This window comes from Lutjanus erythropterus, chromosome 2 (assembly GCF_056507025.1).
Source record: "Lutjanus erythropterus isolate fLutEry1 chromosome 2, fLutEry1.hap2, whole genome shotgun sequence".
NCBI classification, from domain to species: Eukaryota; Metazoa; Chordata; class Actinopteri; order Lutjaniformes; family Lutjanidae; genus Lutjanus; species Lutjanus erythropterus.
Window position 1 is genome coordinate 7802169 of NC_139318.1, and position 13580 is coordinate 7815748.

General features: G+C 40.2%; 1 protein-coding gene across 6 annotated transcripts in view; it reads right to left on the minus strand.

The window, feature by feature from the left end:
* Positions 1–1990: 1990 nt before the first annotated feature.
* Positions 1991–13580, minus strand: part of sox13 (SRY-box transcription factor 13) — a 72120-nt gene continuing 60530 nt past the window's right edge. For all 6 annotated transcript variants that reach the window (XM_084727204.1, XM_084727195.1, XM_084727212.1 and 3 more), the window contains 4 exons: positions 12859–12964; positions 9632–9802; positions 6301–6517; positions 1991–3610 (listed from right to left, as the gene is read on the minus strand). In XM_084727204.1, the coding sequence (XP_084583330.1) occupies positions 3307–3610; positions 6301–6517; positions 9632–9802; positions 12859–12964 (798 nt within the window). In that variant the 3' untranslated portion in view covers positions 1991–3306. The remainder of the gene's footprint in view (positions 3611–6300; positions 6518–9631; positions 9803–12858; positions 12965–13580) is intronic.

Below are 13580 nucleotides of genomic sequence, written 5' to 3' on the forward strand. Positions count from 1 at the left end.
ATGGGAAAGTACTTGTATTTTGACAAACTTATTAACCAGGTACTTCTTTACTTCTACTTATACTTACTTTTACCCTACTTACATACGTTTCTCAAGTGGTAATTTCCACTTTTACGTTTTACGTTATTTTTCATGGGAGTTTAAAAAAAAACTTTTTACTTTTACTGTTTATTCTCAGTTCGCTACTCACCCCTGGTGTGTTTTCATGATAGGCTGCAGCATGACTGCAGATCAGCAAGTCTGCACACATAGATAATAGCACACAAATATTACTTTTACACATCTGGATGCCTTTAAAAGACAAGTTTTCAGCATAGTCCTAAAGCATACCAATTCAGTAACTCCAACCATCAGTGAATGCAACCTAGGTATAAGCTAGCAAGCTAAGCTGTTAGCATGGAGCATCATATCCTACAATGCACTGAGGACCTGTGGATGATTTTGGTGTCCGTGTTCTCATGAAGTTTGACCAGTGGTTCAGTCACCCAAAAATTTTAGTATATTTCTTTTTTCCATCTCTGTATAGAGAGTGGGTTTACAAGGACATCCTACCAATGAATGACAGCTTCTGCTCCTATGTGAAATGTGTTCTGGGACTGATTTGCCTCTCTGTTAGATATCTGTGGAGCAGGAAAATAAAAGATGAGCTATGAAGACAACAGTTTAGCCTTTTCAGGTGGAACTTCACCTTAATAATCTAACATGAGGCAGATTGATCTGTCACTGCAAAAATGTCATTTAGTTTCACTTTCAGTCTTCAGATCTGAAACTAATTCCAGTGCGGCTTCAAGAAACTCTAGAAAATCATCAATATCTCAGAACGAGTCCCAAGAACTTGACGACTTTCAAGATAAACTATATATAACCTATATAGCCTACTGCATATAAGATGATGTGTGTGGATATTTTTTACTGCAGTGCTGTGGGAGGCTGCATCTCAAAAGCAGCAAAAAACAAAGCAAAACAAAAAACCAACAACAACATTGGGATACAGAGAAAGGAAGTGCTCAACACAACAATTAATTAACACTCAAAGAAGCAAACATTAGAGGTATAAAAAAATAGGTGAGGCTGAGATCAACCCACCATGCTATGGAGAGGGAACTGATAGACACACGGATACAGCAGATACAGCTCAGCTGAGCAGTGTGATGTGGGAAGAGGAGGAAGAGGAGGGTTCAACTGTGAATTTACTGTATATTATCTGGGATGAAGCTTCTTAAAAATAATGTTGTTGGTGGTGTAACTGAAAGTTATTAGGTGCAATGAGACTTCCCTTACCTGAAACAGTGACTTTACTGGTGGTGGCAAACATACGACAGTGTATTAGGGTCATTAGAGGTAATAAAAGTTAAATCTACAGAGCCAGGGGAGAGGGCTAATACTCTGAGAAAAAAAAACCTCAAAATTTCAGAGATTTAAGTTTTACATTTCTGAGAAAAAAAACTTATTAAGTCATAAATGTTGGGGGGAAAAAGTCTGGGAGATTAAAGTCACAAATCTCAAAGACTCAGAAAAATTCATGTTTTTTTCTTTTTCTTTTCTTAAGGAACAATATTGGTTCACTTTGCAAGGCTGGATCAACTTTACGCCACCGGAAAACAAGCAATGCCACACATCCTCGATGGTGAGTGTGGATCACGGCTGCCTCAGGTAAGTTTACCTTTAATGAAACTGTAGTTCCTGATGCTCAAAAGCATTATCTCAGTATGGTGAATCTGGGCTAAAATCATGATTATTTCCCTATTGCTAAATCTTATTGCAAAGTATAACTTTTGATTAGGAATCATAAATTTGTGACTTTAATCTCAGAGAGATTTTCTCTTGCAAATTTGTGACTTTATAGTCTGATATCCTTTTTTCCCTCACAAATTTATGCCTTTAATGTACGAAGTTCTGATATTTTTTTCTTTGAACATGACCCTCCTTCCCTGACTCCATCATTAAAAATATATAAATAAAAAAAAAAAATCAACAATGGCTCTAAACAAGTCACTTAAAGACATGACCTTGTCTCTAAAAACTGAACTCTGCCTTAAATACACTAAATGAACATGAAACACAAACCTGCCATGATATTTTTTGTTTCATTTGGACAGATTTAGATATTGTTGGATAGATATTGTATAAGTTTAAACTGCATAATTTTTGAATGCTGCTATTATGTGAATCCAAACTCATTTATCACATCAAGTTTAGTTTAATGTAACATCTTCTCTGGCTCTGTTATTGCTCTCAAAGACTGAAAAAAAATAACCTCACTTTCACCAGGCAGGCAGGTTTTACTGAAAGATATTATCAAGTTGCATCATGTTAAGTGTAAGATCCAGTCTTTAACCACACATGGGAAAAATTTGGCTTCAAGGCTTTCTGCAAGAAAGCTCCTTCTGGCAGAAATCTTGCTATTTCAACCCAAAATATAATTTTGGATATAACAATAATAAGCCTACCCGAGAAGAGCTTTCTGGCAGAAAGCCTCGAAGTCCCCCATCTCAAATGGAAGTGCAATACTAAGTTGTTGGAATACACCTTTAATTTCTTGATTTTCTTTTTTCCTTTCTTCTAAATCAAATCTGATTTGGAGTTTTATAACTTTTCAAATACCAGGTGGCTCTCCCACATTTCTGGATGTTGTTGTTGAGTAATAATGGGCCTCCACCAGCAGGGGGCAGCGCTGACACACTGATAACACACCGCTCCGTCACAGGCCTGTTGCTCTCACCACTCACAAGTTACTCAGCTGTCGAACAGGTGAAAACAGGGATTCTATTGAACTTGTATGTTTTCTTTCATACTTTCCTCCAATGAATCAGATCCCTGTGGGTCTTTTTGTTTGTCAAAAATCAACATGAGAGGAAAACGAGAAGCATAAGGGATTAAACGATAAAACTTCTACATTATAACTTCTGTATTCTAAAACAAAGCAGCCGATGACATGTCTATGAAGGGAAATGAGTAAGATAAGAGCTTGCCTTTATGTGCGTGTGTATGTCTGTGTGTGTGTGTGTGTGTGTGTGTGTGTGTGTGTGTGTGTGTGTGTGTGTGTGCGTGTGTGTGTGTGAGTGTGTGTGTGTGTAGGGTTTTACTGAAAACAACTAATTTACAACCGTTGTCTAACAGAGGGGCAATTTTCCCGTTCTGTGACGACTCAGTCCCTCCCCGTCTCCCCTGTTCGTCCTCCATCCTTCGTCTCAGACTGTCAGTCAACAAAGAGCATGCGTCCTCCTCAGCTCCCCTCCCCTCTCATCCTTTACCTCCCTCACCATTTTCCTTTTTCTTCTTCTCTTCCTCAACCCCCCCCCAACTTCAGTCTGTCAGGAGCACCAGTTCTCCCTCGCTCCTCTCTCCTCCGTCGCTCTCCTCTCCTTCGCTGTACGGAGGCCGCTCCCTCTCCCTCTCCCTCTCCCGTTCCCTCTCTCTGGGCAGGGAAGTGGGTGTGGCCTGGCCCTCAACACGACGCGGCGCGGGCGGGACCTGTGGCATGTAATGCTCCAGTAACGCTGGGTGAAAGGGCATGGTCGCCACTGGGACTGAGCCGCTGCCACCACCGCCGCCACCCGGGTACTGCCCGTCGCCGTGGGAGTAGTGGATCTGCTGTGGTTCTGTTTGACTGGAAAGACAGGAAGTGACACGTGTAGGATAAAACTAGAGCATGAATTCATTGCAGTTAGTTTCTACTGATGTATCACTTTGGGGTTCCAGCTGAATCTTCATTACAAAAGATTAACAAAATGTGAGAGAGTTCCTGCATAAAAAGTAGAGTCAAGCAGATCTATCAGATGGCCAGTATTGGCTTAGCTATATTGGTCAATATCGGTAACAGCATAGATGTTGCCTGATATGTGTCAATATTTTCTCCACTAATTCTCCACTAATTCAACAAGAAAGTATTTTGAATTCACACTCCATGTTTCTTTGCTGAGGCTCATGGGTATTGTAGTATTTAGACCTACCAGACATGCCAAACTGTCTCTCGAAAACAAAATTCAAACAATAGAAACTGGAGATCATAGCATAAACTTATATGTAGACTTGCACCGATTTCAACTTTCTTAGCCGATTCCGATTTCCGATTATTGAGGGGTCTGACCTACCGATTCCGATTTTGGCCGGTTCCGATTTTCAGTCTTTCTAAGAACTGTAATTGACAGCATTCACAAACATTTTTGCAACTTTTCTTGTAAATATGTTCATAATAAGACACTGACTATTAAATATTAATTTAATACTTTCTCCAAAATCATCCAGATTACAACCAGGCCTTGTTATAATTTTATATTAAGATTATGAATTGGGTGAACGTGATCTCGCGATATCATCTCGCGGGATTTCGTGGGACGCGATTTCACGTGATCTTTTGTGGAAGCGGATGTAAACAAACCGGAGACTAACGCGGTGCAACAGTTTGAAGTAAAACTTTGCCGTGAGAAAAACAAACACAGAAGTTAAAGGAGTCTGGATGAGAAAATGTTTGAGGAGACACATCAACGCAGGTTGTTTATTCTTCAGCCAGAACAGGAGGTGAGATTTTAACTGTCCCTCTGTGAACAGCAGTCTGCTGCTAGCTTGCTAGCATTAGCCTGAAGTGCGAGAGAGTTTACGGCTGTTTTGCGACATTGTCAGCTGCTCTGTTTCGTTGTAGACTATCTGTCTTCTCTTTATCTTGTTCTTGGAATCTGTCTCTGACACCATCTTCAAGCAGACGTGTGTCAGAGTGTGTAGCTGTTATCAGCGCTGTGTTGACGTCACGGTCAGTTTGTCTGCTGCGCGCATGACGTGACCATCGTGCAGAACATGTGTGTGACAATGACGGGCACAGAACCGGATTTGTGACGCTGACCGGCCGGTCACCGGTCAAGGCCAGTCACGTGAAAACCGGCCCGATTCCGAGCACTGCCGATTAATCGGTGCAAGTCTACTTATATGACTGTTACATTAACCAGAATCCAGTTTTTTTATGTCCAGTAACATGGAGGAGATTTGTGGAATCATAGGTGTGCCACGAAAAAGAATAAATCTGTCAAACAATAAGAAAAAATTTAGAAATATAAAGAGAAACAAAAAAAGAATAAATAAATGTGGGAATATTAGACAAATAACAACATCTAAAAGATATGTATATATTATCATTTATTTTTTTTATTTATTTGTTTATTTCTGTATATATTCATTTATATATTATGTTTTAAAATATATGTCTTTTCTGCCTATAAATTATTATAGTTGTTATTACCATTTTTATTAAATATAATAATAAAATAAAATAATAATAATAAATAATAAAATAATTATTTAATTATTTTTTAAATACAGAAATAAACGAAAATGCCTCTAATTATTCTTTTATATTTTAATTTATGTTTCCACATTTATTTTCTTCTTCTTTTTTAGATTTCGTCTTCTGTTTTTTCTTTTTAGCACTCCTATGACTCCATGGCGATTGTGCTGTTAAGTTTGTATTTCCCTCTGACAGTGGAAACCAGCCTAGCTTGCCAATGGTCCTGGCCTGTGTTGCCTACAAATGTTGTTACAAGATGTTTTCCCCCTTTTTTTAACATGTTAACTGTCTGTGAGGTTGGAATTAAAGTTGTGAACTATTTAAAGTGCGCACACTTAAAATACTTCACACCAATATTGCACCAAAATGATATAAAGTGACTTCTTAGAAGAAATGAATCTTAATTTCAGGTTGACATTTAAATGTGTCTTCAACTTTGACTATAAAAATATACCCACCCATCACTGCTTTCAGTTTAAAAGCTGCTATAATCAATGAGAAATAAGAAGTGAACCTGCAATGATTGTCTTTAAAATACCACAATAACTACAGTAAAAAGATGTTTGAATAAAGTGATAAGAAATGAAATCTAAAGCCATTGTCACTTTCTGATATTGATGTTTTATTTCTCAAAATGGTCCAAAAGAGAAAAGATGTGCTGAGTACGTCTGTGAGACAAAGAAAAACACTGAAACAGACAAACACTCAGAGCCAACCACTGTTTACAGTTCCCTCCAACTCCTCCAGCTTAACTAGTTGGAGGAGTTAGAGGGAACAATGGCGATGGATGCTATTCATCGTCGAGGACAAACTGAAAAACAGCCCGGCTCAATACTCCACTTTTGTTTGTGTCTTCACGAATATAAAAGGAGCTTTGGGAGCTGTAGGCATTGTCAACAGAGTGTGGAGGTGCAGAGCAAACTCTCGTCAATGGAGTGAATTCTCGGCGTTGTCTTGCCAGGGACAAACTCCGCCATTATCTCAGAGTCGTGTGAAGCGTGTCGCTCTCTGTTGGTGTCTACCTGTGCGTGTAGGTCGCTCTCTGCTCCTGCCGGCGGCTCTTCATCATGGCCTTGTACTCGCCCACCCTCAGCCTCCGACCCTCCACTATGCAGGTGCGCTTGGGCCGGGGTTTGTACTTGTAGTCGGGGTAGCGCTCCAGATGCTGCCTGCTCAGCCTCGCCTGCTCTTCGTAGTAAGGCTGCTTCTCCTGATTGGACATGCCCTTCCACCTTGAGCCTGAAAACAAACACACATGGCCACAAGGAGGATGAATGGAAGAGGAAATACACAGTGGAGATGAGTCTATTCATACAAGTTTTCTGCAGCTATTCAGTTTTGTATGGAAGCCCTGGGTGGCGAGTAAGAAAAAAAATTCTGGTGATCAATTGTTTTAATTCCTGTGTTGAAAAAACAGGTGAAAAAAAAGTTTTTTTTCGGGGGTAATCTAAGTTCCTTCATTTTTTTTTAAAACCGTGAAACAAGTGAAAAAAAATCCTAGGACTGGAGCTAACAGTTAATTTCACTGCTGATTAATCTAGCGATTATTTCCTCAATTGATCGATTAGTTGTTTGGTCCATAAAATATGAGAAAATGAAGGAAAATGTTGATCAGTGGTTTAGAGTAAAGAAACCAGAAAATAATCACACTTAAGAAGCTAAAATCTGAGAATTTTAACTTCTTTAAAACCATTACTCAAATTGATGCATGGATTATCAAAATAGTTGGAAATTGTTGCAGCTCTAGAAAACTTTGTCCATATAATTCTTGTTAGTGTTTGTTGTTGTAATACTCATTTTGGCCACAGGAGGCTGAAGTGCCCCCAGTCTTTCTCTCAGCAAGAAATGTATTTGTATTGGTGCTACTCTTCCATTAGTTTTAAAATACACAACCATATACATAGAATATAAGTTAACTTTTACTTTTTATGTAACCAGAAAAGTGAAGATAGAGTATGACACTGCTATCTAGTAGTGTAGATTAAGTAATTAAGCTGATAAGATCTGACATAAGAGAATCCATTGCCAGACTTTTTTCTCTTAGTTGCTTGTCAGGGCGTCGGTAGGGTTGGGAAGAGAGCATTCTTAAAATGTTTATTTAGCTCAGAGCTTCAGTGTTAGTTTTGGCTGGGATTTTTGACTCACTTCCTTCGTCTTAGTCATTCATAGATTTTGTAGATGATACGCAAGTCTAATTTTAGTCATAGCATAAATAGTTTTAATTTAAATTAACATTTCAAAAACTAAAGTTTGTCTTTCAATAACATTTTTTTCCTTTTTGTTTAAAATTAAATCTTTCTGAGGGGGTGTCCTGCCGGCTGAGCAAAGTCCTCTATCAGTTCCACCTGGTAGTCTTTGCCACATCATGCCCCCCTTTCTTCCCCCTTTCCTGTCTGTCTTAGTCCAAACATGCCAAAAATAATATAAAAGTCCATCTCCAGTCATATTTTAAATAATATGAAATTCTCTGCCAGAACCAACAAATTGTCTCTGATGTTTTTTTTGCATGTTGCTCTACACCTTCCCTTCATTTAGTATTAAAGGTTTCATGAATATGCAAAGGGTCCCGCCCTCTCTAGACCCCCAAACCCCCACCCCTGAGTAGCTACACCTGACTTCTTCTCTGTTTTGCTGGCTAATCACGCTAATGACATGTATAGTGCCACTCCCTCGAATAACGGGATTGGTTCCTTAGGTTTATGACATCATATACCCAGTCTGACTGAATCTGTTTTTGCTCACTGCAGTTTCAAAGCATTAAATGCTCACACATGGTGTTTAGTGCTTTTGACACTCCTGAAATGTCTTTTAACACATGAAAAACACAACAAAAAAACGTGTCCAAAACACTAGTATCTGTTGATGCCTTTTAAAATGAGGCTGACTTTTGTTGAACAGCAGCCACCGTGGCCACAAGGCAGTTAGAGGATAATTCATATCCGTATCAAATGCAGTCATTTGACTGTGACTGTGGACTTGGAACCACAAGCAGTTAACTGTGCAATAAAACAACCAACTTCTACATTTCCCTTCCAAACCAACATGGTCAGCAAGCAATAGGCGACAGAGTCGGAGATCTAATTTTATCTTCCAAAAGGGAATCATATCTGATGACCACAGGCACTGACCAGCTGGTCATGTCAGGAGCTAGCTGCCCTCCAAACAGGCCCTCATATCTTTGAAAAAATGAGAGTGAATTTGAAAAGGTTTTATAAATGGACCTTTCCAAATTTGAACTGGTTTCTTCCCGCCTAAAGAAATTAAAACCAAGTTTGATGGCAACCTCAAGTTCACCCTACAAAGCACCTTTGATGACATGGGCAGAGCGAGAAAACTTCTGTGTATTTAGACCGTTCTTGGCTAAATGCAGACTTTGAACTCTCGGGCCATTAGTGATGATGGTTTCACAAGTACAGACAGGAAGTTGAGAGAGCCTCCGCATGGCTACCTTGTGAGATTCAATATGTTGACATCTTGTTAAAAATGTTGGTCATACAAGTGAAGCTGTTGCAGCAGGATTTAGCACTAATTTTGAATTCAACTTCTAATTTGTAAAAAGAGGATCTTCTTTCAAAAGTTAAATAGCCACCCTTCAAAGGACCAGTGTGTAGATTTAGTGGCATCTAATGTGCGAGGCTGTAGATTACAGCCGACTGAATGCTGCCTGCCTCACCCTCCCCTTCCAAGCATGTAGGAGAAATTAGATTGGTCACGAAAGATGCAAATGGCTGTGTACAGAGCCTGTATTTTTGCCTACTCATCAGTTAAAAGTTGTTATTGTGGTATGTAAGATTGCACATTTTTTAAAGATGATTTGATTGGTCACATTCTCCTCCCTGCATGAAAGTGTGGTTAACATATCTTCAACCAGAGAGTTTTGAGATAAGCTTCTGCAGTAATTGGTTTGAAAACTGACATAAACTTTAATCTGATCATTTTTATAGAAAAAAAAACAATTCTCTGTCGATAGAGGTATTTAAGTAGAGTCATGGTTTATAGGTTTATATGCATAATTTGCATGAACGTGTGTACCCACGTCTCTGTGTGCGTGTTCGTGTGTGTGTGTGTGTGTGTGTGTCGAGGGTGGTTGCTCACAACAACAAGCTTTCCACAATAGAATGGAATGTAAATGTTTGGTCCAAGGAAAGGGATTCAGGCCAGTTTGTTTGTGTGTGTGTGTGTGTGTGTGTGTGTGTGTGTGTGTGTGTGTGTGTGTGTGTGTGTGTGTGTATGTGTGTGTGTGTGTCTGCTGGGAGAGGCAGGTGGCTCTTCGTGCCCTCACATGTGCCAGGCAGCGTCTCAGAATAGAGACACAGAGCAGGACCCACCCCTGCCCAGTGCTACAAGGCTCACCCAGGATCTTGCTGATGGAGGAGTTGTGCATGTCGGGGAAGGCCTGCAGGATCCTCCTGCGCTCGTCCTTGGCCCACACCATGAAGGCATTCATGGGCCTCTTGATGTGGCCCGAGGAGGGAGGGGGCCGGGCCTCAGTGTAGCTGCCTGGGACTGAGACGGGGAGGGCACCTGCAGGAAAGAGGGCTACTGTCAGAGGACCACACAAAACTGCTGCTGGGTTTGGGACATATATATAGATCTTTCTCTTGTTATTAAAGGGATAGTTCAGATTTTTTGAAGTGGGGTTGCATGAGATGAGATGGCAGTTGACACACCCCTAGTTTGGAGTTCCAATGTAGGAGGCTAAGCAATGTCCTGCTGGGTCAGCAGCTAAACAAATTTTAGACACCTAAAGGAAAGTCTATTTAAATATCAATTTGTATACGCTATATTTCCACCACTTTACCTTGCCATCGGACAACTTTTCCGATGGAAAAGTGCCGTTATACAAGTCAAATATCGCTCTAATATAGTCTCCAAACCACCCAAACTCCATTCACAAAATCATTCACTCTACCTTGCAGAACACAGGAGTTGCTGGTCTACCGCTGCCTCTATGTGTTAGTTTGTGTTATTGTGTGACTCCTGCGTTTTAAAATGTTAGTTCAGATTCACTGATAACAGATTCAAACAGTAAGACAAACAAACTAAGGCAGCAGTAGACCAGCAACTTCTGTGTTTGGCAAAGTAAAATTACTGTTTTTGTCAGTGGAGTTTGGTTGAAGGAGAGAGTAATTGTTGGTTTATATAACAGCAGTTTCCCATCAGAAAAGGCTGCCTGATGGCAAGGTAAAGCACCGAAAATATTCTAAATATACCATACATTTAAAGGGATATTGATTATTTTCAGGTGGCTAAAAAACATTTTGCTGCTACATTTAGCTTCCTGCACTGGTACTCCCACTGCATCTCTAAAGTGGATGTGTGCTGACCACCATCTACTGTAGCTAATACACTGACTATGGATAAGTACCTTGTAAAAGCCCACTTCAAAAAACCCAAACTATCCCTCTAAGCTTTCATTTTACACCCCTAAATTTGTTGAATATCTTCCTTCTTCAAGATACATCCTTTTGTTGCACATCATCAGTTATACATCCTGGGGTCATTGGGTGTAAAGACTTGAAAACAAACTTTACACTGTCACTAACCTTTACTGATTGAAGGAAAAGTTTATCTTCACCCACAAACATCCAACTTCACATGCAGTTATGAATCACTTTCCCCGCCCACATTGTACATCCTGAGGTCTGTGGCAGAAACTTTTGTTCCATTTCTCATTAAAGCCACCAGACTTCAAAGAGATGATGATGTATTTTGATACAGCTCAATCTGGAGGTGGTAGAAGTTATTTTTGGATATCTAAATGTCAGTCTGATATTTTGAAGGGGCAATAATACAGTACTTTTTTGATGAAGACTAGTATGATTTGTACTGCCACTGAAGTACAATGTCATGAATGGGAATAGAGAAAAAAAGCTATTCACCACATGTGATACACATGTTAGCAGCAATGAAGGTAAGGTCTTTTAATATTATCACATTGTGATTTTATTTACTATGATTTTGCAGCCAAATAATCCTGAGTCGCACAGTTACAATTTAATGACAGAAACACACTGAATGTTTTCATTTTCATGATGTTATTTTAAGTGTTTGCATCTCATCTAAAATACCTTGTTTTATGCCTTCACTAACATTTGGTTGGAGACTAGTCTAGACTAAAGACTAGAATTACCACGTTGTAGTTGAATGCCTCTGCCAACCAGACAAGTTCCAGTTTACAACCATGTCCTGCGTATTATGCCTCCTGTATGGACATCAATTCAAGATGGCTGCCAAACAAATCCCACAGGACATAACTTGATCTTGGCAGTAGAATGGACATGTCTATGTAGACGCCTCACTGGCATTGGATTGTATGTAATCATTGCTGCCATATTGGACTGGAAAAGACTGGCCTGTGAATTTTTCTTCTGGATGAAAAGCACCGTAATGTTTACCATATTTTTCGGACTATAAGTCACTCCGGAGTATAAGTCGCACCAGTCAAAAAATGCATCATGAAGAAGAAAAAAACATATATAAGTCGCACAGGACTATAAGACGCATTTTTTGGGAAATTTATTTTAACCGTTGTCCGTGCTCTGATAGAGAAGTGGTTGCGTTGCATGAAGCGATAACGCCAAGAAGGTCCTCCCGCAAAGTCATTCATATTCGTTGCCTTGGCAACTACCAGGGCGTGGAGACGTACCTGCACCATTGACAAGCCTCTCCCAGCAGCACGTTGTTCAAGCACCCATCTGTGAACTTGTTCCTCCAGCTGTGGCCATCTTGCTTTTAGCCCGCGATTAGCTTTCTTTGTTTTCTTCATTGCAGTAAGAGTAACCTCCGCTTTTCGCCATCCCTAACAAGTTTCTCGCTCAGTCCAAACTTTCTTTCTGCTGCTCGATTACCATTTTCAGCTGCATATTTCACTACTTGCAGCTTGTAATCTGCAGAATTTTCTTTTGGGGGGCATTTGTGTTAAGTCTTTCTCAGTTGTCTTTAAATTAATGTTTAAATTAATTTTCAGTGGTACAGGAGTAGCAGATACCGGTAGTTGTCACAAGCCTAGAGTGCCCTCTCGCTGCTGTAGGTAATGTTTACTCCGTGGTCATGTCGGTCAGTGTGAAATAACATTTAAGAACATGTGAAATTATATATTTTAATTCATACAAGTCGCACCTGAGTATAAGTTGCAGGACCAGCCAAACTATGAAAAAAAGTGCAACTTATAGTCCGGAAAATATGGTACATTTCTCAGTCTATTTAAGTCATTTTTCTTATCAAGCTTTCATGATCTACATGGAGTTTTGTATGCCATGCAGATCATAGACCCTTGAATAGAACATGACTCATCGAAATCGGTTGAGAAAGTAATTGTTATAGTGCTTTTTATCCAGAAAAACAGCAGCTCCTCTGTTTACATGTATTTTTAACAGGACAGTCTTGCCTGGTCCTATCTGGCTGTGACATTGATGAATCGCAGCAATGGGCCAAAGCGGTCAGTGCAGTGTCTATGTATATATATGTCTACGGGCAACATGAAAAATTCTTATCTACACACCATTAGGCTCTTGAAAAGCAGGAACCTATTTGTGCTGCTATATTTTGATTAAACAGGCTCCTCCAGGGACACCTACCCTCAGAGTCACTGCTGAGGTGGTCCTCAGTGGACGGCAGGCCGTGTCTGTCCTCACCCCGCTCGGAGTGAGAAATTCTCTCGCTGTGTGGAGACTCTTTGTACTCCTGCAGACATAAAACAGACAAAGACAGATGAAGTCAGACATGCAGTTAAGTCACACAAATATTCACACTCGAGCACAAAGGGAAGATTTGAATTTCGACTGCAGTAAAAAAGATGACCCGATGCTCAAGGGGTGTGTTCGAGGCACGCATGTGTTGCACAGAGCGCTATTTAAGGTAAAGAAACTGCACGCTCGCCATATCAGCTGCTGTTTAAATGCAGAGCTGTAAATGCAAAGAAAGGGAATTACAACACTATGTAGCAGGAAGAATGGTGTTTATTGTTGGAGGGACGAAAGGTGAAGGAGAAAAGGCAGAGTTGAGAATGTGACAACTCTGAATTTGCAAAACTATCACACCATCAGTGTATGTTAACATCCATCCCCGAGCTGTAAAACATTATTTATCCCTGTGCAGTGGAGTGTAATACCAAAATAGGTCAGTCATCAGTATTGGTGTTAAAGCGGCAGCAGCAGAGGCGAGATGGAGCAGGATAATGGAGGAGAGGAGGAGGAGAGCCACAGAGTACAGTATTACTGTGGACAAAGGGAGAGGGCAGGTGGCTCAGTCAATGCCACACTGAAGCCTTTGTGGTATTGTGCGGCTGCAACAGCTGTTG